General features: G+C 45.3%; 2 protein-coding genes across 3 annotated transcripts; both read left to right on the forward strand.

Moving 5' to 3' along the window:
• The first annotated feature begins 1,146 nt into the window (after positions 1 to 1,146).
• Positions 1,147 to 7,606, forward strand: LOC103056998 (phospholipase A and acyltransferase 3-like). The gene is made up of 4 exons (XM_007442490.4): positions 1,147 to 1,344; positions 4,426 to 4,528; positions 5,127 to 5,395; positions 6,432 to 7,606. Exons 1-4 carry the CDS (start codon positions 1,315 to 1,317, stop codon positions 6,498 to 6,500), a joined length of 471 nt encoding a protein of 156 aa, XP_007442552.2. The 5' UTR covers positions 1,147 to 1,314; the 3' UTR covers positions 6,501 to 7,606.
• Positions 7,607 to 8,331: 725 nt separating this feature from the next.
• LOC103057232 (phospholipase A and acyltransferase 3-like) lies at positions 8,332 to 22,934 on the forward strand. 2 transcript variants are annotated; one of them, XM_007442491.3, is made up of 5 exons: positions 8,332 to 8,463; positions 13,139 to 13,224; positions 16,934 to 17,036; positions 19,567 to 19,835; positions 21,275 to 22,934. In XM_007442491.3, the coding sequence occupies exons 2-5, from the start codon at positions 13,168 to 13,170 to the stop codon at positions 21,374 to 21,376; spliced, it is 531 nt and encodes a 176-aa protein (XP_007442553.1). In that variant the 5' UTR covers positions 8,332 to 8,463; positions 13,139 to 13,167; the 3' UTR covers positions 21,377 to 22,934. The 2 variants fall into 2 exon arrangements, with proteins under 2 accessions (XP_007442553.1, XP_007442554.1); XM_007442492.4 differs by lacking the exons at positions 8,332 to 8,463; positions 13,139 to 13,224 and adding an exon at positions 14,761 to 14,948.
• The last annotated feature ends 4,079 nt before the right edge of the window (positions 22,935 to 27,013 follow it).

Here is a 27,013-nt window from a genome sequence, read left to right on the forward strand (position 1 = left end):
CATTACATATGACCCTTACCTTACTTCAGAGGAAACCTGCAGCCATGATCATGTTTACGATAGTCTTCTCCTCTGTGAAATGGTCTAATCAGCTTTTAAACCCATCCAAGTGGCAGTGAATTCCAGGGGTTAATTTTGCAATTTTGAACTAGGCACCAGGGCCTTTAAAGCCTCTGTTTCAGCTGTTTGGCTTCCTCTCTTGCTTTGCATCTTGAGAACTGCCTGAAGTTGTTAAGGGGGTTTGGTTTATATTAAATGTATTTTGATTCCATTTAGTATTTAACCCATGATACAACATATTTGCCATCTATTTCCTTTTCCACTGATTTACTGATATCCCTTTATACCAGGGTTTCTCAACCTTGGGAACTTGAAGATGTGTGGACTTCAACACCCAGAATTCCCCAGCCAGCATGGCTGGCTGGGGGAATTCTGGGTGTTGAAGTCCACACATCTTCAAGTTCCCAAGGTTGAGAAACACTGCCCTATACCTACCAAGGTCAGAATCGTGCAGCCAATGGTTGTCTCTGTGACAGTCTGTGGAAGTGAAAGTTGGACTTTGAAGAGTAGAAGATAGATGTTGATGCTTTTGAACTTTGGTGTTGGAGAAAACTCCTAATGTGGACGTCTAACCAAGGATCAAACCAAACCAAACCAAGGATCATTGAACGATCCAACCCAGAGTTCTCACCTGAAGCACCATGACTCCCTCATTGCAACGACTGGCTCTTGTTTTCGATGGGTGTCGGTCACGTCAAGAAGAAGATGCCACTTTCCCCCCAAAAAGCAGTTCCCCCAGGTGTCCAGCTCAGGGTGCTTCGGCAAGGGTTTGGCCCTGCGTGAGAAACATCAAAGGGGCCTGTTGAGGTCTGCCAGGCCTAGCCCTGAAAAAATAAAATAAGGAAAGAACATGAAAGTAGGGTCTGGTTCCCCCATTGGCCTCCTCCAAGGTTCATTCATTTCGGTGCTTCTCACAGAAGGTTACCGAGAAGAGGAGAGAGTCCTGAGCGAGGCACGAAAGGCAAACTCTTCTGCATTTCTGGCTTCTTGCTCTTTTCAGCGAGACAAATAGCAAGAAGTGGGACGTCTCCCGTCACTTAGGAATTTAAAGGAAACACATGCTGCCGTTGGTGTCCTTTGAGCAAAGTCTGATCAAGCTTTTGCTTTCACTTCCCATCCGTGCCGTTAGTTGCCTTCAGGCAGGATCCCCCAAAACACGTCCTGCTCGGGCCTCATCGGAGCTCCCGCCGTCTCCCATGCTCAGGGCTGCGGCCCCAAATTGCTGGAGACGACGAAGTTGCATCAAACACAGATATGAGCGACCGACTGTCCTGGCTGAACGAGGTAGGTGGGTGGGGGAGAAGCATAAGATGGGCGCATAAAGCAAAAATCATTTGAGAGAACCGTGTGTGTTGCCTTCTGGGGTAGACGCGGGTGTTGGGTGGGTGGGAAAAGATGAAGCGTTTTTTTTAAAATAGTCTTTATGAAAAGATTTTACATAGATAATAAGACATACATTCAAAGAAAGAAAGAAAAAAGGTAAAATAGATGTGAAATGAAAGAAGGAAAACAAAGACAAAAAGTAGAAAAAACCCAGAAAACATTAAAGAAAGAGAAAGAAAGAAAGAGAAAGAAAGAAAAAAAGAAAAAGAAAGAAAGAAAGAAAGAGAAAGAAAGAAAGAAAGAAAGAAAAAGAAAGAAAAAGAAAGAAAGAGGGGCTTCTGATCTTCCTCTTGGCAGTTACACGTCCAGTCCTAATCCAACCTCTCCAAGATTTCATCCTAATTCCCTTCTTTCTATAACCTATTCTTTCTCATCATCAAAACTGTAAGTTGCAAAATCATTTTCTTTTTGATGCAAAAAGTCCGTAAGGGGCGAAAGATGAAGAATCCCGTCGAGATTAAGCAACTTGAGAAAGACAGGCGTCTGTCAGTCTGTTGCACTGAACTGGAGAGACGAAGGAAGATTTGATGAGACGTTTCGTCCCATCTCACTGTTTGGGGAGGAAAGAGTGAACGGCTGTGTCCCCACAACATGTAACTGGGGAGGGCAAGACCTTGCGGAAGCATTTGTGCAACATGCAAAGTGTGTTTCGGGGTCCTGTTAGTATGTTGTACACACCGGGGGCCTGATGGGGGCCTGATTGTCAGAATTGGCTGGTGGGATCATTGATATTCCTCCCCTCCATCATCTTGAACTGTAGAGACTCCTTTTATATAGAAGTGTCATTAGCTAAATTTAATACGGATATTTATATTTTCATTGGGTTTTTTTACTGTTCTGGATTTTCATGGTGAGCCGCCCAGAGTCACCCTCTGGGGGAGATGGGCGGCATATACATTTAATAAATAAATACCTAAATAAATAAACTTTGCTTAATTGACCGTTTAGCATTTTGTGTAAAGCCGGAGAAGGGCTGATCTCAGACACCAGGCGAAGGATGTGGTAACTCTTAGGGTTTTCTCAACAACAGCAGCACACCTGGGGAGGACTGGATTCCAAATCTAACCGTGTTACACGTGTGTGTGTGTGGGTGTGGGTGTATAGCTCTTTTGATTCTACAGGAGGCTGCTTCACAACTTCGGGTGTTTTTCCGAATTCCTGCCTTGTTGCATCGTGGCTTGCCAACTTTGGCTCTGCTTTAATGGCCTCCTGGAGATAATTTGGGCTGGGCAGGAAGGATGGATCTTAGAGAAAGTCTAAGGTCTAATTGCTTCCTCTCCGTTCAGGGCTGCAGCCTAACCCTTTAATATTCAAACGGGGCAAAGGGACAGCCCCATTAAGAATCAGTGCAGAATCCGGCACAGGTTCAGTGGGGTAAAATGGACTGTGACCCCCCCCCAGAAGCTCCCATCTGAACAAACATATTCAACTTTAAAGCACCATAAGGCTACTGTAGACCTGCTTTCTTTAGGAGATATGCTTTTTTTTTTTTTTTTTAAACAATTTAGGAGGAATGGATAGGAATTGTTTGTACATAACCAGAGAACAGAGCTAATAAATTGTAATTTTGGCACTCTTGTCATGATGACTGTGATAAGATGTCAGGGCATCTGAGATGATCCCCTGGGTGTTTTCTGCCAAGCCCCCATCTCAATTCATTATTGTATTTTTTTTAAAACCTGAGCTCTCTCAAGGGAGGCCAACATCATGTGAAGCTGACCATTTTTTTTCAAATTTGACCACTTGCAAGGGTCTAACCTATGCAGAATTCTACTAAGAAACAGTGGTAGCCTGACCACACCCGTTCTTTGCTTCTACTATAAAAATGATAATTTTGCAAAGGAAGAAAAAGGAGAGGAACACCCCAAATCAGGCCACATTTCCACCTCACTGTGTGCACGGCCTTTAACTCCAGAGATAGCACAGTGGTTGGCAGGGCCAGTAGGATGATGCTAGGAATTGTCATCCCATGCGTTGGGCAAGTGCCAGCTTGGGAAATGCCACAAAAGAGAGAGACCGTTTTCAAAAACTGCACACTGGAACAATCGAGGTTGCCCAGTTACCAGAGAAGTGGGTTTCAGGGACTCTCTAATAGTTTCCAAAGAAAAACGGGCCTTTCCTTATGCTAGGCTATCCTGTGGCTCTGAATTTACTATCCAGCACAACTTGATGCTTTCTTTCCTTTTTGAATTCCTTTTTTTTTCCCCTGTAGGATACTTATTTTTCAGACTTTCCCCCTGACAGACAGGAAAGAATCTAAAAGAGAAACGTCAAGGGGCTCTAATTAGATGGATTTATCTGAAAGAAAAGTTCCAGCACATGGATTCCAAGAGGACTTGACTTTCTAATGCAGTGTTTCTGAACCTCGCGAACTTTAAGACGTGTGAACTTCAATTCCCAGAATTGAAGTCCACACATCTTAAAGTTGGGTTAGAAACACATCTGGTTAGAAGCTCTGGGAGTTGACGTCCACACGTCTTAAAGTTGGGTTAGAAACACATCTGGTTAGAAGCTCTGGGAGTTGACGTCCACACGTCTTAAAGTTGGGTTAGAAACACATCTGGTTAGAAGCTCTGGGAGTTGACGTCCACACGTCTTAAAGTTGGGTTAGAAACACATCTGGTTAGAAGCTCTGGGAGTTGACGTCCACACGTCTTAAAGTTGGGTTAGAAACACATCTGGTTAGAAGCTCTGGGAGTTGACATCCACACGTCTTAAAGTTGGGTTAGAAACACATCTGGTTAGAAGCTCTGGGAGTTGACGTCCACACGTCTTAAAGTTGGGTTAGAAACACATCTGGTTAGAAGTTCTGGGAGTTAAAGTCCACACATCTTAAACAGGGTTAGAATTTGTGGGGAGGGGGGCTTGTAGTGTTTTTGTGAGGGCCGGGCCAAATGCATCTGTGTGTAGTATGGATAAATGCCCCTTCTTGGATTACCCTGGGAACTAATTCTTGCACATCTGGTCTTCCTTTCCTCGCAGGTGGATCTGGAGCCTGGGGACTTGATTGAGATCTTCCGGCCAGTCTACCAGCACTGGGCGGTCTATGTGGGCTTGGGCTACGTGGTCCATCTGGCTCCACCAAGTAAGGAACGGCCTCTGGACTGGGTTTGCCAAATGACCAGGCAAAACCCCATCTTGGTGTGTGCATTTTTAATATGGGGCAAGGACTTGTGATGGGCCTGATCTTCTGGGCCAGCTAAGCTGCTAGGTATGGCCAAAGAGCAGGAGCGAGCCAGAAAGTTGGCCACCTTGATTGAGCATTTTAAGCAGCCCTAGGGATATTTTGAGGATGGGGAAAAAGGTTTTTCTCAAGGTAGAACAGAACTAGTTTAGCTCTGTTTCTTGTTTTATTTTAAATTTGAATGGGAGAAATTCAGAATGACTGCCCCACAAGAAGAGGCTGATTTGTCGTTGTTGGAGGCCAGCCTAGGACTCAAATTGAACGGAGAGGTATTTGTGATGTTGGGGGTCTTTAAGAGATGCCCTGCTTCCTGGGGTCAAAGATAGACTGCCTTGTCATAGGGAGGTTTCGGTGAACTCACAGCACTGAGGGCCCGTGGTCTGCAAGAATCCAGCTGGTTTTGGCTGGTCTTCCATTCTCAGGGTTGCAACATGGATGAATTTCTGGGCAGCTGACCCTTCTCTCCCCGGCCATCACACACTCTCTTTCCTTCCTGAAGGTGAAGTTGCTGGAGCAGGAGCAGCCAGCTCCATGTCCGTTTTTTCTGACCGAGCAGTGGTGAAGAAGGAACTGCTGTCAGATGTGGTCGGGACAGATAACTTCAAAATCAGCAACAAGCATGACGCCAAGTACCCTGTCCGGCCCACGAACCAGATTATTTCTCTGGCACAGGAGATGGTGGGCAAAGTTGTGAGATACAAAATCACCAGCAAGAATTGTGAGCATTTTTCCAACAACCTGCGCTATGACGTGGCCAGAAGTGATCAAGTAAGTGTGGTCACTGAACGCCGAAACAAATTACTTGCCCTTCTAGTCCCAAGTGATGATCAAACTAGCAATAACCATACCTACACACTCCGAACTTCGGAATGATGAGAAAAGTTTTTCAGATAGTTTACCCAGCTTGGTGCTCTGTGGTTGTGTTGGGACTACAACTCCCAGGATTCCATTGGCTCTGGGAGCTGGGAATTCTGGGAATTGCAGTCCAACTAGCCCCAAAACCAATGAAGGGTATATTTTGACACACGACTGCAAACTATGTTTAAGACCTACTGCCTTGTTAATGGGATTCTGAGAACTGTCCAAAACTAGTAAGGATGGGTGGATCACAGTCTCCATAATCCCTATCCAGGCTGTATAAAGGATTTGCCATAATTTTATGCCTGTGATTTATAGCATCTTTGTAGGGTTTCCGTTTCCTTTAAAGAAAAATGCACTGGGAAGGTGTGTGGTCTCTTTTGGACAAGTGGGCCTGAATTAAATCTTTCAGTTTGCCTAATACCAACTAACAGTAATCCTGATCTAGGTTCCTTCTAGCCAGTGTTGGCTGTTTACGTTTATTGGCACTCCCCATTTGAATTCACCATTGGAGGGAAAAATGTCCACAGGTAGTCCTCATTTAGCAACAATTCACAGTTACAACAGTGATGAAAAAGTAACTTTTATGTCCAATCCTTGCACTTACAACCTTCACAGGTCCGTAAAGCAAAGGGAAGTTGAAGTCAAATCATAAGCACAGTTGCAATTTCACTTAGCAAATGCTTCGCTTAATGACCAAGTGGCCAGTTCCTATTGTGGTCGCTAAACAAGGACTACCAGTATTATACTTACAAGCACAAAGCAATAAAGCAAGAAGGAGATCCTGTTTCAGGGAGCTGTCATATTAGCACATCTGGAACGTGGCAGGTTAGGGAATCTAATGAAACTGTAGAGAATACAGGACGTTTTTCAGGGTTATATAACAGGATCTTTCCTTGCACTGAAGAAAAATCTTTGCTGATAATCTTTCTTTTTGATTCTGCAGGTCCGAAACTTGGCCTGGATGGTAGGAATTGCAGGAAGTATGGCCCTGTTTGGCCTTTCTACCATCTGAAGATTTAGCAAGGAAAGCTTTAGCCTGTCTGAAAAGTCACATTCTCAAATATTTTATTGTCTGCTGTCTGTCTCTTTTCCTCTCTCTCTGCCTTCTTTTCTTTTGCATTAATCCACATGAGAAATGAGTTTCTTAAAAGAAAACACAGATGCTTGGTGCTCTCCTCCCCAACTCCCAGTTTCAGTCACAGCTTCCAAATAAAAGTTCACAGTCCGATGAGGATAACATCTGATCTGATTTCCCCCATGCTTGCTTGGACCATGTTTTGACTTGGCCTACATTGGGGCTTGGAGAGTCCATCTTCTCCATCTCAGATGGTCCATCCCCATCTTCTCACCAAGGGGTTTGTAGATGCTTGGCCTGGATGGTCGGTGTGCAACCAGTAAAGGGCCTTGAGATCTCTTGATATAACATTCCATATTGGAATTGAGTAGTTTCCAATTTGATGTTGATCTGATGTTCCCAGGGAGGTCTCATCTCCACATCCAAACCACATCACCCGGGTGAGGGACACCCCTCTCCATTGGATGCAGCTCTCTACAGGGGACCAGAAATCTGGGTCTCCCCTTGTGAGACTAGGCTGAAGCTGCCATAACCTAAAGATGGAGCAAGCACGTAAGCAGAGAGGACAAAAAGCAGGAATCTTGTCTATGAGATCCCTTCGGGAAGGTAGATGAGAAGGAAGCAAGTTGTTAAGGAAACAAAGGAAAAATGTGACCTGAACCAGGCAAAAGAAGTTGGGCCTGAGCACATGGAAAACCCCGCCCCAATCCCATCAACAGTTGCCAGACTTGTGAATCAACAAAGCAAGGAGTTTTGGGGATAAAAGGGGTCCCAAAGCCCACCCACTCTGAGTCCTCTGAGTCTTTGAGTCATCTTTGGATCTAGACTTGGTGGCTTCTGTCCCTCTAGCTAGTGCCTGGCAGCCTAGTTGGGAAGGACGTGGGTAAGTGTGGATGAGTGTCTGCGTGTGTGTGTGTGCATGTGCATGCGTGTGTGTGAGAAAGAGCAAATGTACCTTGCAACCAGTAAAGTTTTGCTGTTACTTTAAATTCACTGGGTCTCCGTGTATTACAAAGAACCTCTTGTGCCTCAGTGTTTGGTTGGAAGTGATTTGTGTGTATCCCTAATTATTTCCCGGCTGTTGCCCAGGGCTGCGTGTCTCGTCTGCTCCAGACGCACCTATCTGGAGAACCCAGGTAGAAAGCAAGGGGGGCTGACAAGATCCGCGTGCCTCAACAGGCTGTGTGTGAGGGAGTGACCACAAGCCGAACCTGGGAGCAGCATGTGTAACACCCTCCTAATTCAGCACCTTCACCACTACACCACGCCGTCTTTCTCTCACAGGTATTTGGACTTATGCTGTAGCCCAACGTTTCTCAACCTGGGCAACTTTAAGATGGGTGGACTTCAACTCCGAGAATTCTGGGAGTTGACGTCCACCCATCTTAAAATTGTCAAGGTTGAGAAACACTGCTCTAGCCAGTGAGTTGGGAACTTCAGGGGTTGGAAATCTCCCCACTTGGGGGAGGCCTCCAGAGCTCATTTGCACCCTCAATCTATGCATGCACCCCAAAGCATCGTGCATGCATAGATTGAAGGTGCAAATGAGCTCAGGAGGCCTCCCCCAAGTGCTTCACTAGCATGCTCGACCATATCAAGGCAAAATTATGTTTTGAGAAGATCATTCTCCTTCGTCCAGAGGATACAGATTCTCAGGCGGATGTTAACCAGATGTGGAGAAACGTTTCTCCAGCAGGGGGCAGCAAGGCCGTCCCCTTCACTCCCCGTTGCTCTTGGAAGCCGCAAAACATGGCCTTTTCTGAGACAGGGAGGAGTAAAACCGGGTTAAGGAAGGCTATTTATGGCCTTCCACGGTTGCACGTGACGTGTCTCCTCCCTTCAGCGTCTGATCAGCTGCTCTGGCGAATTCCCAGCCTGCTGGTTCGCTTCCCGGCAAAAGGTTTGCTTCGTTTTTCTTTAATGGGGACCCGGTGCTGAATGAAACGGCGAATCCAGGGGAGCTCCCCGTTTTCCGCCCCTTTCCCAGTTCCTCTGGACGGGAGATGCCGTGGACCAGGCCTGGGATTTTGGGGTGCAGAGCAGGTCCCCCGCTGCTGAAATCTGACTCTCTCCACCAGCCGAGAAAGCCCTAAAATAGGATCGTGGGATTTTTTTCCCCAAGTGGAAACAAACGGGACTCGGCGGCCGAATTTTCGCTTCCTTGGGGCCCTTTGCAATCAGAATTTGACGTCCTTTTCCCGGGCGGGGGTGGAGGGAGCCCGGTCTACTTTTTCCGCGGCTTCCTGGGAGTTGATTTATTCGATGGTTTCGGGGTGAAGTTGGTTCTTGGGTTTCCAGAAAGGGTTTCCAGGAGTTTTAAAGAGAGGTTTCAGGGGATGTGTGTAGGGCCGGCGGCTTTGCAGAAACGGGAGGGAGGCTGATCGATCAAGGTTTGGTTTTGTGAAAGATTCTGACTATTGCCCGAGGCGGTCAGCTTGGGGCGATGGTCCTGGCAGGACGGAGCAAAATTGCTTATGTCTGAAGTCGCTGTGTTAAGTAAGCCACAGCATCAAGGGAAGAAAGCAGCGAAGTTTGTCCCGCAGAACAGATTTGGAACAAAACCTGTCTTTTATACGATCGTTAATAAACGGGTCACCCAAAGGAAACCAACCTCGCCCAGATGTTTCTAGCCCTTTTTTCTCATGAAAACAACTTGGATTGGATCTTTCCGTAAGAGTTCTGAGCTGGTCTTAGGAAAGAAACTACTTTCTGCCCATTGTGGTATTTCCATCAATTGCTTTGTTTTGTAGCCACGGTGTATCTAAAACCCTCTGTCGATTAAGGGGAGCCTGGCAAAGAACAGAGAAACAAATGGGGGGGGGGCAGAAGGAGGCTTAGAATCAGGATTGTAGAGCTGGAAGCGGTCAGCCCCACCAGGTAGACCAGACCAGGAAATCCATTGCACAAGGAGGCTAAAACTACTTTTATTAGATGGGTTATAATACCAAAATCTTGCAAGTCTGATTGTGTAGGGCCTCTTCCCCCTTCTTATACTCCTGTGAATCAGGGAGGGGTCTGCCTGAGCCGGGTCCGAATATCGTCAGCCCTCCAAGGTAGACCAAACTTGGGAACCAAAGTCATACAAGCTCATATTATTTTTATTAGTTAGAGTAACAGAATCTTGCAAGTCTGAATGTGCTTCCCCCTTCCCTCTCTTCATGAGAACAAGGGAGAGTCTTAGCTGAGATGTTTTCTCAAGTTACAGTTCTGCCCTGGATCCCTCTTCCTCCTATTCCTCAAGGTTATTCCTTCTGGCCATTTTTTTTTTTAAACTAACAGGTTCTGCATCCTGAAAAAGTTTGAAATCCCTTGATCTGGAGCTCTGAGGCCCCAAAGTTCTGGAGCAACCCCAAAAGATTCATGATGCTTTAAGCAAGATTTTTCAGTTGCAAGGAAGAAGGGAAGCAAAGAGCAAGCTTGCCCCGATCTGCCAGGCTGGGCCACTTCTCCTGAGTGTTGCAGAATTAATCACAATAAGCGGTCACGGTGTCTTCATGCTTACAACTTCAGAAGAGTTGTTCTTCCTGCCTCCTGAAGAGTCTTGGCCCTGAAGAGCCCCCATGTCCCCTTCTGTGGAAACAGGTCTGACAGAGCTGTAAGGGCAGAGAATGAGAGTCAGAGGGACTCTGGGGATCATTTAATCCATCCCTGGCTAATGCAGGAAGCCCCAAGAAGTGCCCTCTGCCTACAGGTGTACTGTTCTAACCTGAATTGTTCATTTAGAACCGTGTTTCTCAACCTTGGGAACTTTAAGATGTGGGGACTTCAACTCTCATGGCTGGCTGGGGAATTCTGAGAGTTGAAGTCCCCACATCTTAAAGTTCCCAAGATTGAGAAACACTGATTTAGAGTCAATCCCTTCAAAGAATTGGATTTGATGACTAGCCCTTGAGAGTTAAGCAGGCAGCTATCCTCTCTGCCCTCATCTAACTTGGTTTTAACCAGGTGAAATGTACCAATCCATCCACATTCTCTTCAGCCATTCCTGGAAGGCCAATCCCATGTGGATCAGGTGTGACTGAATCCACCTCATGTTTTTCTAGGTCATGCTTTTTAGTCTGGTTTAAGATGTTGGCTACTCCGGTTAGTTTTAGAAAAATCTTCCTGGATGTGCTGAAGAATCGTTGATGGGTTATATTAAAGCTGAACCAAAGTGGTTTTCACTTTCTCTTTCAAAGCGATTTTGCAACACAGATGCATCTCATCTGGAGACAGAGCGACCATCTGTGGTGGTAACCTTGCTTGCAAATGAAAATTGTGGAAGGTTTGACTGTGAATCAGGTTTTATTTTGCCATGGTGGATTGTGTGGGATTTCTAGTGAATGAGTGTGAGAAAGTGTTGATCTGATTTATGCATCTATCTAACAAGACTTTGGTGCTGCTCTGCTCTGGTGTCTCACACAATTTCCTTAGGTCAAAACTGCTGAAATCACAACACACAGTTCCTTATGACTTTGAGCAAGGGGGGGGGGGGAAACAGCCATAATGTAAGCATGGAGCTAAACTCCCTCCCATCCAACTCAATCCCACTTGCATATTTCTTCTATTTCCTCTATGGAAATAAAAGTTAACCTTTGAAGAAACAAGATAGAAAGAATATTGACGTTTTTGAACTGTAGTGTTGGAGAAGACTCCTGAGAATGTTGTGGACTGCCAAGAAAACAAACAAATGGATCATTGAAGAGATCAATCCTGAATTCTCACTCAAGGCACAAATGACTAGGGTCAAATTATCGTATGCTGGACACATTATGCGAAGACCCAGCTCTCTGGAGAAATCCACAGTGCTGGAAGGGTGGAAGGAAAGAGAAGAAGAGGACAACCAGAAGCAAAGTGGATATACTTGATTATAGCAGTGCACTGTTGGAAGATCCGAAGGACCAGGTTGGGAATAGATCATCTGGAGAAGGTCTATCTATGGGGTGTCTAAGAGTCGACCCCAACTTGTTGGCACATAATCAGTCAACCAATCAACCAACCAACCAACCAATCAACCAATCAATCAATCACAGATCCAGTCTTGATCCCACCTCAAAGCTCAGGGTGACCTCCCCCAACTGTCTTATGACTGCTAATGCAGGAGCTGGTGACTTCACTGGTTTAATTTCTGTCCGCCACACAGCAGCTAAGGATGCAGGGTCAAGACTGGCCACCCCTGTCTTTATAAGGCCAGAGTACCACCATGGTCCAATCCAAGGATGCCAAGCTAAAGGGAGGGGCAGGGTCATAAGGCCCCGTTGCTAGGAGATAACGTTGGTCATAATCCGCTGGGGACCCTCAGCAGGGAGGTCCAGCTGCTGGGCAATGGGAAGGGGGGACAGGAAATCCAAGCTGGCTAGTGCTATGTCTGACTTCTTTGTCTGGTTCTGTGACTGGGGTCCTTGCCAGAAGGCTGCTCAACCACCCAAGACTCTGCCTGCCGAGGGGGGCACAATGAAGACTTCAGCTTCCGTCCCCCTCAGGCTGCCGACATGCAAGAATCCCGCTGTAAAAAAGCCGCCGGTCCTGGACGGCCCAGATCATCCCAAGCGAGCCACCAAAGGCCACCAAGGGACTCTGACCTCCGCTCGCAAGGCCCCACTGAATAAGGAAGCTGCCGTGTCCAGAGAGCATCAAAATGTAGTCTGGAAGAGGTTGTGCTGGGCAGAGGAAAACGAAATGGGACCGGTTGCCTGTCAGCAAGGCAGTGCCACCGGGAAGGGCAGCAGTTCCTTGGCGGGAGCGGCCCAAGTCTCAGGGGGCCGTGGCCCGCAAACTTTGAGCATTACCGATAAACAGCCGTCAAGGGCCCCAAATGCCACGATGAGAGGCGTGCGAAGTAGCCTCCACGCGCCTCACGTGAACGCCAAGGGAGACCAGCCTGGGATGCCCACCAAAGCCACCGCTGGGGCCTCCAAGTTGGGCATGGCGGTGGGGCCGAAAAAAAGCAAGACATCGCAGCATCATGCTGTCCTTTCCAAAGGTATGGGCCTCTTGATTGCTCAAGCAACCGAGCCCACCTGCAGGCAAACAGAAGCTGCTCTTGTTGGGTTTGATTTAAAAATAATAACCTGAAACAAAAGGGAGAAAATGCTGCTGAATTTGGGACCTTTTTCATATTCCCTGCATCTTTGGCTGCCGAAGTGGGTTTTTCAATCTCTCTCCCTGTCCGTGGATTTGAAAATGTTTGAAAAAGCTCCTGTTACAAAAGGCAGCATAAGGTTTTGTTAATAGGTGAACATAGTGATGGCTCTTGGAAGTTCCTCTTACTTGGCTGAGGGAAATCATTATAATTTATTGAATTTGTATGCTGCCCAACTCTCAATAAACTCCCAACAATCAAACCATGGATTGGTTTGTTGGCTTTGACCTTAGAAAGCCCAGTCTTCAAAGATGTTTATTTTCCTTTAACCTTCATACCTTTCAAATTGTGTCTTCTGAAGTTGTAATAATTGTCTTTTTTTTTTTTTTTTATGATTCTGTAAACTATTCTGAGAAAGCTTCAGGCTGAGAGGCTTGAAAGGAAATACAGGTTCAAACTAGTGTGGCTCTTCCTGGCTTGCCAGAAGCATTAACATGTTGGTTTGATGTCTCAGGTCGTGGCTGGACAGTGGCACATGGAGATATGGATCACAAGAAGAAAACTATCCCTAAATCCATCAGACCAAAGTTTCCCAATCTGGTAAGTCACCAACTGAATAAATGACTCCAGGAAGAGTGAGTAGACTACAGGAAGTTGGCTATGGAGTATGAAGGTCAAACAGGGATTTGAATCCACAAGGCTAGTCTGGTCCCATAGGCATGATTCAAAATAAGTAGAGTTTGTAAGCTGGTTTTGAACCTATTTGGGAGTGGGACACAGGGGTCTATGCAGGAGGGAGTTAAAAAGGTCAGGATGGTGGCCCCCGCCCTGCAGTCAAAGCCCTGTCTCTTTTCAGTGTGCGTTGTGGCACATATAAAAAGGGTGGGATTCTGCAGCACGTCCACCATCTTGACTTTGTTCACCTCCAACCTTCAGACACCACTGGTGGAACCAGTTCTGAGAGCCAAATCTTGTGCCTCCATCATCTCTTCCTTGCTAAAGTGTGATGAGATCTTGGACGAAACATTATTAAGAAGATCCCAAGGAGAGGGGCTCCGTAGCCAATATTAAGGTGGAGTTCATTTTTCCAGAGATCTGATACAGAAACAGCAGATCTTGGCTGTTTGTGGGGCGTTTCAGCTGACCCTTCATCCCTGCAGAGTGTATATATTTGTAAATAAATGCAAATACAGTGAAGCACCAAACCATCAGGGAGCCAAATGTGCCTCTGTGGGGTACAGCAGGGGTGAGGATTGTAGGGCAAAAAGTCAATTTGATTTAATTTCCAAACATTTAATCAATGCTATAGCTTACTCACCATTGATTTACTTCATTCGTTATGATTTAGTTATCTCCCATCTCTGTCACCTTAATATTTACAATTTGGGGGCAACTTTTAGAAGAACTCTGGAAATTCGATCCACATTCTCTGGATTTGTACCCCGTTCTAAAAGAAATCCAATTTGGGTTCATGTTGTATCTCCAGAACTTCTTATTGCTTGGGGAAACACTGGTGTAACAAAAGAGAAATTGGCCTGTTAGTTGCTAAGATTTTATTATGTTGGTCTATGACATAATAAAGATTTGATTTGAGACTAAGATTGGGAAAGCATCAAATATTGGCACGTACGTGTTTTATTTTATTTATTTATTTGCATTTATCACAGCTGCCCGATGGACTCTGGGTGGCGTACAAAAGGAAACGAAATCCATAAAAACAGATCGAACCTAAAAAACAGAGCGTGGGAACAATGGCTGGTTCCCAAAAACGGGAGTTTGGTTTCTAGCATCACCTGTTTGCTTCTGGGCAGACTAATTCACAAGAGGTGCTAATCAGCAAAGTAGAAACTGTCTGGCTTTTGGTTTTCTACAGATCCAGCTATTAATCAAGGTGCTAGCAGAAGACTTTGGATTTGATGGTGTTCCTGGTCAGTTTTAGTAAATGGCTGAGCATGGCTGGTGACATTTGACACAGGGCAAAACCCACACACCCACACACAAGCATTTTTCTTGAAGTCCAGGCATGCAATTGGAAGGGGCCAAGAAAGACATTTGCCAGCTCTTCTTTCTGGACAGCGTTAAGTATTTCCGTGTGACGCCTTCAGAGCAAAGTCAGCTCTTTTCACTCTTTCACTTTCCATTCTGGCTGCTGCAAATTGTTAGTTCTGTTCAGGCAGGATTTGAAAGAGCACACCCTGCTTTGTGCCTAGGATAAACCGCCCGTTTCTTTCATGCCACGTTTGTGTGGATTTCTCTGGGTTACACATCGGTGAGAAGGACAAAGCTGCAGTGAACACAGATACAAGCAGTCAGGGATGGACGGGGTAAGTGAGCAGAGGGGATGGTGAGACAGAACTGGAAATAATTTGAAAACGGTACCTGTGGCTTGGTCTTCTGTGTGCATCTGCGTGCAGTGGGTTTTGATGGGGGCGTCTGTATGTTGGCTTCAAAAGACGAAGTGTTTTGGGATACCATCAAGATGAACCAACTGTATAATCTCATAAACTTCCATGTTCTGCTTCATTGGAAGTATGGAAGACGAAGCTTGTTAATTCTGTTACGTTGTAGGGGAAGGAAAGAAGGAACAGTTGTGTTTATACAACACGGGTCAGGTCGAGACAACGTTCGCCCAACGTGGGGGACTTGGTTTGTAGCCACCTTGGTTAGAAGCGTTCAAGTCAAGCTACTTGGGTTAACTTACTACTGTTCAGAATAATGCAGAAACCCGGAAAACGGGGGATTTCAGAAACGAAGAGAAAGGCGTTGTGTGAATGTAGCCATTTACTTCCCACGTCTTTGGGGCCTTTTGTGGGCAACGATGCTGCAGCTGGGGAGAACTGGATGCTGGATATAAACAGTGGAGTGTCTGTGTCTCTCTGTGTGTGGGAAAATTAGAATAGAGGGGGGTTAAAAGGAGAGCTGTGGCCGGGGAGGGTCGGTCTCAGCAACTTATGGAATGCGGTATGTTACTTCTCAATAAAGAAATCTTTACTGGAAACAAATAGGCTCCAGAGGATTTATTGGACTTGGGAATTGAGTGTGCAGACACTGACATTCTCCATGTGCAACTCTTTGCCATGCCCGTTCATGGAAAACTCTGGAGGCTGCATTAGGTACTGGGTACACGAAACTTTGGGCCTCTCCAAACTCCTGCCTTGTGGGCATCTGTGCATGGGGAGTTTGGCTGTAATTTATTGATGTTTTGTGTGTGTGTGTGTGTGTGTTCATTGGATAGTTTATTTTCCTCAATCCCAGTGTGGCCACTGTCAGACTTGGCTGGCTGAGATCAAAGTTCTTCCTTGTTCTTTCGGTTTCACTATTTAATCTGTTGAAAGGGCAGCCTGCCCAACAAAGAAACACGTCAGCATCTGGTCAACCCTGATCCATGACAGATGACCCCTTCATGGGTTTGCCCAACAAGGCTTGTTTTCTTTTGGAGAGTATGATCTTCAATGTGGCAAGTGGATACAGACTGTGCAATATTTTAGGGGGCCGGGAAGAATATTTGTATGCATTTGTGTGCATGTATCTCCTAGGCTTAGTTTTGACATCATTCTCCTTCATTAAAAAAGAAAAAAGTCCCAGGAAAATTGGCCATCAAGCCAAGCGTTGAGTCTACAGTTGATTGCTTGTACATTTTGAAACACTAAGCCTTTGGCTGCAAGTGGGGAATCTGAGTCCATATTCCTAATATGATGTGCTCCTTTGGATTAGCTGGTTGTAAATAATGAATTGCTGGAAAAACTAATCGATCAGGAGAAATATTCCTCCAGGACATGAGAGAAGCCTTGGAATTGATTGAGCCTCTAATAACAGCTGCAACAAGAGCCACAACAAGTGTTGGTACATAACTGGGGTGTGGGGCAGGGGACAGGCACTCCTTATGCATAAGGCCTTCTCTGTCTGCATCACCTGCCCCAAACCCCTTCAAGAATATTTAGGATTATTCAAGCGAATGTTAAAAAAATTGCTGACAGGAACCCATTCACCTTTTTATGGGGAAAAAACTGCAAAGCATACAAAGAGTAAAAAAAGAAAAATGCAAACAATGGAACAATAATTGGCAATGCTGAGGAACAATGGGTTTCCACTGAATCTCTCTCAGCTCCCAAAGCAGCAGGCCTCTTTTCATAAAAGGGGCATTTGTTACTGTTCTGGAATGCCTCTTCTTTATCCTGGGTTATCCCATGACTCTGAGTTTTGTTTTCCAGCTCTTATAGATGTTCCTTTCGTTCTCAGTTTTTTTTAAAGCTTTGGTTTCCTATCTGTTTGCTGTAGCATGTTTTCTTTGGTCTTCTTTTATTCACAGGTTGATCTGGAACTTGGGGACTTGATTGAAATCTTCCGCTTGGCGTACCAGCACTGGGTGATCTACGTGGGAAACGGTTATGTCGTCCATCTGGCTCCACCAAGTAAGAAACTATCTCCTGGCTGGGTGGCCAAATGACCAGGCAAAACCTCCAGCTTGGGTTGCACTTCTACATTTTAGCCACACCTTTAACCCTGGGAAATTAGCAATGTTGGGCAGGATAATTTATTGGCCTGTTATGTTGTTAGAGTTCTCCGGGCTAGGTTTTTGGGTTGTAGATGTTTCCTTCCTATCCGGGGATCAGAGTTAGCAGTGACTGATGGGGAAAGAGATTTTGGAGTAAACAGTTCAATGAAGGGGTCAACATAGTCTGCACCTGCTGTAAAATAAAAGGTCAGTGGCATGTTAAGGATGAAAAGAAACAGTTTGGAAAATAGAGAAGACACTAACAATGGTGCAGCCACACCTGGAATATTGTGGACAGTTTTGTTGCTGCACCTCAACAAAGACATAGTGGAGCGAGACGAAGGTTCAGAAGAGGACAACTAAGATGATCAAGGGGGTGGAACAGCTTCCCTAGGAGGAAAGGTTGCAACATCTGGGATGTTTTAATCTATAAAAGAGGTGAACAAAAGGAGACATGGTTGAGGTGTACAAAATTATGCATGGCGTGGATAAGATGGGCAAGGAGAAGCTATTTTCCCCTTCCTAGAATACTAGAACCAGAGGTGACCCAATGAAATTGAATCCTAGAAGAATCAAGACAGACAAAAGGGAATATTTTTTTACACAACATGTAATTCAACTTTGGAATTCACTATCCCAAGATGTGGTGTTGGCTACCAGCTTAGCTGGCTTCAAAAAGGGGTTAGACCACATTATGGGGATCCATGGCTGTTAGTCTTGATGGTGGTGGGACTGCCTCTGAAGACCATCTGCTGGGAGTCCAAGTGGGCTTCCTTGGACAGTTGGTTGGCCCCTGGGAGAACACTGCTGGACTGGATGGTCCAGGAGTCTGATCCAGCAGGCACAGCTGATGTTCTTAATCAGTGCAAGAGTTGTGGGAAGTTGGGCAAGACTCGGTCTGCCGATCCAGCTGGTATGAAAGGCACAAGAGCCAAGCCAAGTGTTGTCCCAGGAAACTTTTGGTTTTGTAGACCTGGTGTGCCACGCCCAGTGAAACACGCAAAGTGGAAATCTCTTTAATAACTTTATTCTGCAGAGTAAAGGTCACTTGGGAAAGTGTTCCAGATCAAGCGCCCCGTTCCGTGCAAATCACTGGGTTTTTAAACAGCTACAGTCAGAAAATCATGACATCATAGCTTAGGAGCTTAGGAAATATGAGCGGAGCTAGCCAGAATCTTATCTATTGAAGTTACAAGTGCTTCTCACTGCATTCCATTCTGCAAGGGGGGGATTTTATTTCTCTCTCTAGCTCAGGGTTTCTCAACCTTGGCAACTTTCAGATGGGTGGACTTCAACTCCCAGAATCCCCCAGCCAGCCTTGAGTTGAAGTCCACCCATCTGAAAGTCGCCAAGGTTGAGAAACCCTGAGCTAGCGGATATGGGGCACGATACACAAAGGGAAGGCGATTTGAACACAGTTTGCAACTTAATTATCTGCTCAGCAACTAGTGAAGGACAATTCCGGGACCATCTGCTGCCTTCTTCAAATTAACCCGAAAATCACCCTTCCATCGCAGGGATGACATTGATCCCCTGAACAGCTCTTAATGTCTGGAGGGCCGAATTTTTATGTGGAAAGCATTCTGTGTTTTACGACAGCCCGGTGAGACTTTAATGCCCCCAAAGGAATTATGCTGCACCTTGGACAGTTTTAATTTGAGGAAGGTGAAGACAATTTCTTTGGGGAGGAAACAGAAATGAGCAGTGGGCCATTTAGCCCTGTCTGTGGAATGGGGACGTTTGGGAAAGACCATCACCCTAAAACTAGCTGATCCATTTGCCCCAGGTCTATAGTGGGAAGCAATTCCTGGAATTCTGTGGATCAATAGTAGGACTAAAACTGAACCGACAGACAACTGTAGGTTAGGCAGCCTTTAGGAGCTATCCTGCTAGATGGCATTAATATATTCTCCTTCCAGAGAACAGTGTCTATGTATTTGTATGTTCCTGTTCTCTGGAAGGACACTGAGAAGCCATACCCCTTGCAAGACTCATCTGAGCAGCACTGAGTGAAAGCAGGGTCCATGTTCTGCAAGGACCCACCTACTTTTTACTGGTCCCCCAAGCTCTAGGTTGCAAGGGGAGTGGTGGTGAAATTTTTGCACCTCAACCCTTTCTCACCAGGTTTCCTCCAACCCTCATGCTTACTTACTTGATCATGTACTTGTTTTGATAAGCAACTCCTTTTTTTTTTTTTTTTGCTTCAAAACTGGATTTCCAACAACGTTCTAGAAATAAGTTGCTCCCCACATATTCTTGGACAGAATAGCCATAGAGAGAGAGGTCCATCAAGGATGCATCTTGGCACCTCCTCTTTAATTTATACATTAATTTGATGGCATTAACTCTCAAGAACCCTGATTTCCACCCTCCCCAGTTGGCAGGCCGCAGGATACCCTTCTTTTGATACACAGATGACCCTCATGCACTTTCTTTCCATCCTGAAGGTGAAACTGCTGGAGCAGGCTGTGCCAGCCTCATGTCCACCCTCACCAACAAGGCCTTGGTGAAGAAGGAACTGCTCTTGGATGTGGTGGGGAATGATCGCTACCGGGTCAACAACAAGCATGATTCCAAGTATGCCCCACTGCCCACTAACAAGATTATCCAGTTGGCAGAAGAGAAGGTAGGCCAGGAGCTTGAGTATAAAGTCACCAGCGAGAATTGTGAACACTTTGTCACTGAACTGCGCTATGGAGTGGCCAGGAGCGATCAAGTAAGTGGTTCCCTTGGAGCGTTTCTTTACAAAATGTTTTTTGTACAGGTAGTCCTCACTTAATGACCATTAGTTTAGTGACTGTTCAAAGTTACAACGGTGCTGAACAAAGGGACTTACAACCGGTCCTCGCATTTACAACTGTTGCAGCACCCCCATGGTCACGTGATTGTGATCCAGGCACTTGGCAACCAGCTTGCACTTATGACGGTTGCAGTGTCTTGGGGTCACATGATCACCATTTGCAACCTTCCCAGCTGGCTTCCAGCAAGCAAAATCAATGGGGAATCACGTGATTCGCTTAACAGCCGTGGTGATCTGCTTAATGATTGTTGCAAAAAAGGTGGTAAAATCAGGCACGACTCGCTTAACAACCGCTCCACTTAACAATGAATTTTCCGGTCCCTCTTGTAGTTGTTAAGTGAGGACTACCTGTACATTTGTAAGCCTTGAGAGGGTTCTGTCCAAACACCTCCTTTTAATTTTACTGGCACTCTGCATCTGAGTTTGCTGTATGAGGGAAGAGCATCTATTATATTTACAAGCGCGAAGCCATGGAAGTAAGAAGGTGATTGGGTGGAAAGGTGTGACATTACCTAGGGTGGAAGAATGGATGGTGAAATTGACGGACCTGGCTGAGATGGCAAAACTGACAGCTTTGATTAGAAAAAAGACACTGATAAATTTTAATGCTGATTGAAAACCCCTTTTGGAGATTTTGCCTGAAACAGAAAAAAATGAAATAATGATATATGGATTTGACTATTAGAAATGATAGTAGACAATAGAAAAAATGAAACTGACGTTGTAAACTTAGAGTCAGAGTTTAAAGCAACTTTATACGTATATCTGTTGTAAAAGAAAGTTGGAAGTTGTTTTTCTTTTGTATTTCTTTTTCTTTCTGCACTTTTGGTCTTGTTTTCTTTTTCATTCTTTACCTTTCTCTCTTTTTGACTTTCTATTTTAATTATTGGTTCTTGTTAGTTTTTAATCTCTTTGTTTTAAAAATCTAATGAAGTTATTTCAAAGAAAAGAAAGTTAGAAGATGATCCTGTTTGGGCAGTGTTGTCCAAACTTGGCCACTTTAAGATGAGTGGACTTCAACTCCTAGAATTCCCCAGCCAGCTGGCTGGGGAATTCTGGGAGTTGAAGTCCACTCATCTTAAAGTGGCCAAGTTTGGACAACACTATGTTTGGGGGAGCAGGGCAATGTCTGCAGCACCCCAGATCAGGACAAAGCAGCCCCCCCCCAAATTCCAGGTCTTTTCTCTCTCTCTCTGACTGGCAAATTGCCAATCCCTCCCCAAGTCTGGGAGTTGCCCTATTAGCACATCTGGAACATGGCAGGCTGGGGAATCTGCTGAACCTGTAGAGAACACAGGACGTTTCTTGCATTGAAGAAAACTCTTTGCTGATCCTCTTTCCCTTCAACCCGGCAGGTCCGAGACTTCTTTGTGGGGGCCACCATTGCGGGCCTGGCAGGCTTGTTCGTTGGCATCGGCACTGCCATGGTCAGGAGGAAAAAGCAGCAGAACCAATAATGAAGAAAAAGCAGAGTCTCTGAGATTCTCTGTCTTGCTGGCTTTTTTTGCTCCATGTCCCTCTGATCTCTCTCTCTCTCTCTCTGTTAAGTTTCTAAAAACGTGAGCTACGACCACCTTAAAAAAAAAAAAGTTATTTGCAGCCGCCTCCCAAAATCCCACCTTCTCCTTAACTCCCAGGCTGGAGGCTAATGCCCATATTTTTGTTTTCCAAGTAAAAACAAGGGGTCAAGGATGGGTTGAGTGACCCTTCACTTAATCCAGGGAGGAGCTTCTGCTTGGGGGATGAATGGATTTTGCTCTCCTCCAGAAAAGGCCAACATTAAGTAACTTTGATCAGATTAAGGCTTGTCTCTGGCCTTCAAAAAGGTGGTGGTGATGGGTGTTGAAGGGCAAGGAATAAGGCAGAGCCAAGACTACAGCTAAATCTGATTTAATTTCCAAGTGTACAGTACATATTGTAATTTATTCTCACCCAGTTAATGCATCTGATCTCCACATATCCATACTTTTTGCTTCATCTTTTAAAAACGCAGTTTAGCATCACCTTCTGGAGAATCTCAGGAGACCACAGCAAGGCGCTGGGTCGGCTAGAAGTGGCCCTCAGACTTCAGGTTGTGGGTCCCTGGCCAAGAGGGCTGTAGATACGAAATGTGTAGAGACCCACATCTAAGAAATGCTCTTAGATGTGGGTCCAGATCCAATGGCTGGGTGTCCTCCAGGTTCATTACAAATACATTTGAACAGAGGTTTTCAAACTTTTTCGGGCTGCAGAAGCTGTTGGTTAAAAAAAAATTAAAAGTCCTCAAACTTCTGATCGAGAGGCAAAGCTCTAGTGATGCAAAATGGGCTGTTTGAACTTTTTTTCCCTCCTTAATCTTTCACTGAAACCTATCGAATTCTCATGGACCTCTGGGGCTCCACAGAACACAGTTTGAAAAACCTTGCATTGGGTTGCAATTTCCCTGTTGGAAATGGTTTTTTCCTGACAAAGGACTTGAAAAGGGGTCACCTCTATCCCCAATGTAAGCTCCGTCTATAACTGCAAATACCACTGTTTGTGCATAACTTTCAGTAGCGTACTTTTCTTTTCAGGCATGTATTTTTGTGAATTATTGACTGAGAAAAGGCAACAAAGTCTGGTGGGTGTTGCTTCTAGTGAAATTAGTGGCTAAATTATTTTCCATCCTTATTAGTTATTTGGCCCAGGAGGACTGTAGGGAGCAGTTGAGTTGCTAACTTGAGTTGTTCCACCCCAGCGTGGCTGAAGTGAGAATCCTTATGCTATATTTATCCGTCTCTGCTTTGTATTTCAGACATTTCAGCCATGCAAGGCAATGCCATGGAGGCTTAAATCTTAAAAAGTAACATTTCAGAGTTATTAGCTTTTTATTTGATAGCTATAAAATACAGGATGGAGACAAGTGATTAAAAAAATACATACTGCCCTCTAATAACATGTCAACAGCATAACGAGACATCCAGTTTCTGTGCAAAAACAGTGATTAAAAATAAATCTGCTTCTTTTATTGTAAAGGGAAGTTTTTTTTTTTTTTTTTTAAAAGAAACAAGCCACTCTTTTAACAGATGTTTTATACTTGGCGTGAAGAAACACATGAATAAAAGCTTTGAGTTTTGAGCCTGGTTGCTTTTTGAAGGAGCTGTGAATTATTATGGGGGGTTTATGGTGGACGTTCAGGGATTTGTCTCAGTTCTTAGTCACGGGGCTTAACTCTGAAATGTCTGAAGGGGCCACTGTCTACCATTCTGCAGAGGAAAATAAAGAGCTGCGTCTAAGAACCGGGGTTTAATCTGGAGCACAGCAGGGCTGCCATTTTCATCATAACTTTCATTTGCTTTGCAAGAGCAGAACTAGGGAAGAAGCCGGGTCGGGCCAAGGTGAGGAATCTGTTCACGGGGTCTCCAAGAGGATCTCAGCCAGCACCACTGTGTCCATATCCAGCTATCCTGGCATCTGGCAGACTCTTTCAGACCGGACTTTCATTTTCCTTTTATAAAAAGTTGACACATTAACGGGATTAAATTTGAAACCGAGAGCCCTTGAAGAAAAGCACCAGCCTCTAAGCATCTTCGTTGCGTCTGAGGCCACGTGTGGTCTTTCACCTCAAAAGGGCTGGAGGCTCTTCAACCTGGAGCTATTAGTGGCCATGGGAGGAGGGTAGAGTGCTCAAATGGTGCAAGGGGTATCCTACTGGTTTGCCACACCACACCTTAAGGGGGTTGACTATGCTGCTGTGAAGATTCAACGCTATGGCTTATCTCCATAAAGTAGAGTTCTAGTCTTCCTGAGGAGTCAGTTTCCTGATCTGGTCTCCCTTGTAAGGCTGAATTTTCTCGGAGCACCTACAGCAGCTTTATTTATTCACTGAAAGGGGCCAGAGAACAAAGGTTCATCATGACTTGGGGAAACCCAGCTAGAACCCCAACGATGCACAGGCCAACACCATCCCTGCTATGTGTTTGGTCCCCTAGGCTGCCACGGCTACCTGTGACGAGCCTGAAATAGCTGGCTTGTTTATATACACAGCTCAGATCTTGGTCCCAGTGACCGACAAGGGAGGCTGGCCCAATGGGATTTTGCTCTATTTTTAGCTGATTTTAATTGGGAATGTGTCCTACTTGTAAGAAAGAAACACGTCTTGGTCACTGTCAGTGTCATCAAGAGATGGATGGAAGCATGGCCAAAGCTCAAGAGAGATAAAAGCCGGCCTGTTAAACTACTGATTTCTTTGGGTGAGAAGATGACAATGGATTAACTCTGTGGCATGAACCAGGCTCACTGAGCAGCTAGCGCTCTGTGACTGATGCTCCTTTCCGCTGATGTGTCTTCCAAGGTAGCTTAACCAGAATAGCATTTCCAGCATTATCTTCTCTTGCCTGAAAAAGCCGTGGTGAGAAATGAGCTCTTGAAAGACCTTGTTGGGAAAAATGGTTTTGGAGACCAACAACAAAGATGACCAGAAATACAGGCCATTTCCCCCAACAATGTCTCCAGTGCCCTAGAAGAAATGCCCTATACATTTGGTCCTAGCCAGGTGTAAATATTTTAGTTCCCAAGCTGTACTATGGTGCAGTGACTGGAGGCATGGAGATAAATAACCCAGAGTTATGGACGGATATCCCAGGTGAGGAGAGGTCTTTTTTTTTAATTGCTAAAGAACATAAGGAAACCCATGCTGGATCGGAGCAAAGGCTTGCTTTTTGATGTCTTAAAGTAGCCAACTCAGTGCATCTGGAAAACTCAAGAGTATGGGTAAGAGGACAAGCACACTGATATCCCCCAACAGCAGGTATTTAAGGTATCCTGATGCCCTTTCACTGGTAAGCCCAGAAATTTATTTTCAGAAACTGAACCTTTTGTGCAATAATCATGGTGGTTGGGGAAGGGACTGTAGAGAGAAGAGGGAATGGCCTTGAGGGACAGGAGGAAGAGGCACTGCCAAGACAACAGTCAGATAACAGAGGCCTGAGTCTGGGGCAGCAATGTAATGTGAATAAATGTCTCAGACCAGCCGTTCCCTAGTTCTGACTGGGATAAAGGGAAGGAGGGAGGGGGAAAACACACCCAGACTTACAGGATTCCGTTACTATATCTTTACAATAAAAGTAGTCCTGATCTACATGACATTGGATTCCTAGTCTGATCTACCTTGAAGGACTGGCAGAGACATAGTGTACTGTTCATAAGGCCGTGCCATGCTTTAGATTCAGTGCAAATGCAGCCCCTGTCTGCAACTTTTGAAAGTAGCCGCGTCTGTTTCTGTGCTCATGCAGCTGCCTGAAATCCTGGGAAAAAGGTGTAGATGCTTGAATGAGGCCCAGAAGGTACTGCCTTCACGCTCCTGAAGCATTTCTGCAGACCCAAATCCAAAGCCACACTTTTGTATCTATTTTGGGGGGCCTGCTGCCCCAAACCAACCACTCAAGTTGGTCATCTCCTAGTGTTACTAACTCACAACTCCTGGTCCTCTACAATCTACTTCAGTGTTTCTCAACCTGGTCAGCTTTCAGAGGTGTGGACTTCAACTCCCAGAATTCATGCTGGCTGGGGAATTCTGGGAGTCGAAGTCCAGACATCTGAAAGCTGACAAGGTTGAGAACCATTGACCTAGTGCAGTGTTCCTCAATCCTGGCAATTTTAAGCTGTGTGGACTTTGACTCCCAGAATTCATGCTGGCTGGGGAATTCTGGGAGTCGAAGTCCACACAGCTTAATGTTGCCAAGGCTGAGAAACACTGATCTATTTGGTAAGATTATGCAACACCTTAGATTTGATTCCATTAATATGCTAGATCTGTAGGGCTCTCTTCTCCAGATGTTGATCTCTCTTCTCTTCCACAGATGGCTTTCTTCATCAGCAGCCCCTTGTCAAATAACAAGCAGGACAAGGATTTGGAAACCTTTTCTTTTTGTGATGGAATTGGCTGGGTTGCTCTTTCATCCTGCCTCTCGGCCTCTGAGACAAGAATAGCGGATCGCAGGATGCGAGAATTAAAAGCCGAATGCCAGGCGGGGCAGTTTGGACTCTAATTTCTCCGTCAGGCTGTTCCAGCATCCCCCAATCTAATATTCTCCAGGAATCTTGCAAAAGGTCAGGGTGTTGTATTGGGAACACATGTGAGCATTATAATAGTTTCTTCTTTCCATGCCAGCTGCAAGGGTTTGTGGAAGGGGGGAAAAAACCAGCCTCACTGTGTGCAAAGTCTGCTCTGGTTTCTCAGAAACGAGGGTTATCAAGGAAGAACAGCAGGAGAACCCCCAGCTCCCCTCCCCTGGGGTGCCCCGACTTGCAAAAAACCCACCCTCTTTCTTTAAAACATCATCTTATACACACGGAGAGCCCTTTGTAACTAGTTGATTTCACATTTTAATGACTCTAAGACACGATCCAAACTGTGCTTCGAAATGCCCATTTTCCCTGGAGGCAGAATAAAGAAGCCAGTTATTCTTTTCCAGTCCGGATTTGTAAAATCTGAGCCCATCTCCTTTTTTGAAGGAAGGTTTGGTAAGCCCCTGAAGTTTTCTTCATTTGTAATCTGAACCCAGCTCAGGTGTCCTTAGCAAGTGTCTCCGTTATTTCTCTGGCTTAAATGGAGCTTTTTCCAACGACGGTTCATTTCTGGTGCAGTTTCTCCACTGTTTTCACTCTCTATAATGATATTTTAAAAGGTGTCTGAAGCTGAAATCTCAGCACAACTGGGTTTCTGAATTAGAAGATGAGAAAGGGCAGATGACATTCCCAAGAAATGGTTTTAGTTCACACCATATTTTATTTTCCAAGCTAACCATGGGAAGTTTTAATATTGCTAACAGTTGGCGTATAGGTAGGCGAGAGAGAAAAATGACTTGGTTCCTTTTGAACTTGTCCTCAAAAAGGTGATTGCAAATGGTGGGCTGAGGGGTAGGATCTTCTCAGTGGTGGTCCCCAAACTGGAATTCCTTGATGAGTAAGGCAGTGTTTCTCAACCTTAACAACTTTAAGATGAGTGGACTTCAACTCCCAGAATTCCCCAGCCAGCCATGCTGGCTGGGGAATTCTGGGAGTTGAAGTCCACTCCTCTTAAAGTCACTAAGGTTGAAAAACACTGGAGTTTACAGGTTGTTACTCTGTCCGTC

Source organism: Python bivittatus, unplaced genomic scaffold (assembly GCF_059951505.1).
Source record: "Python bivittatus isolate LINGU-HERP-01145 unplaced genomic scaffold, Pbiv_v1 ctg000180_np1212, whole genome shotgun sequence".
NCBI classification, from domain to species: domain Eukaryota; kingdom Metazoa; phylum Chordata; class Lepidosauria; order Squamata; family Pythonidae; genus Python; species Python bivittatus.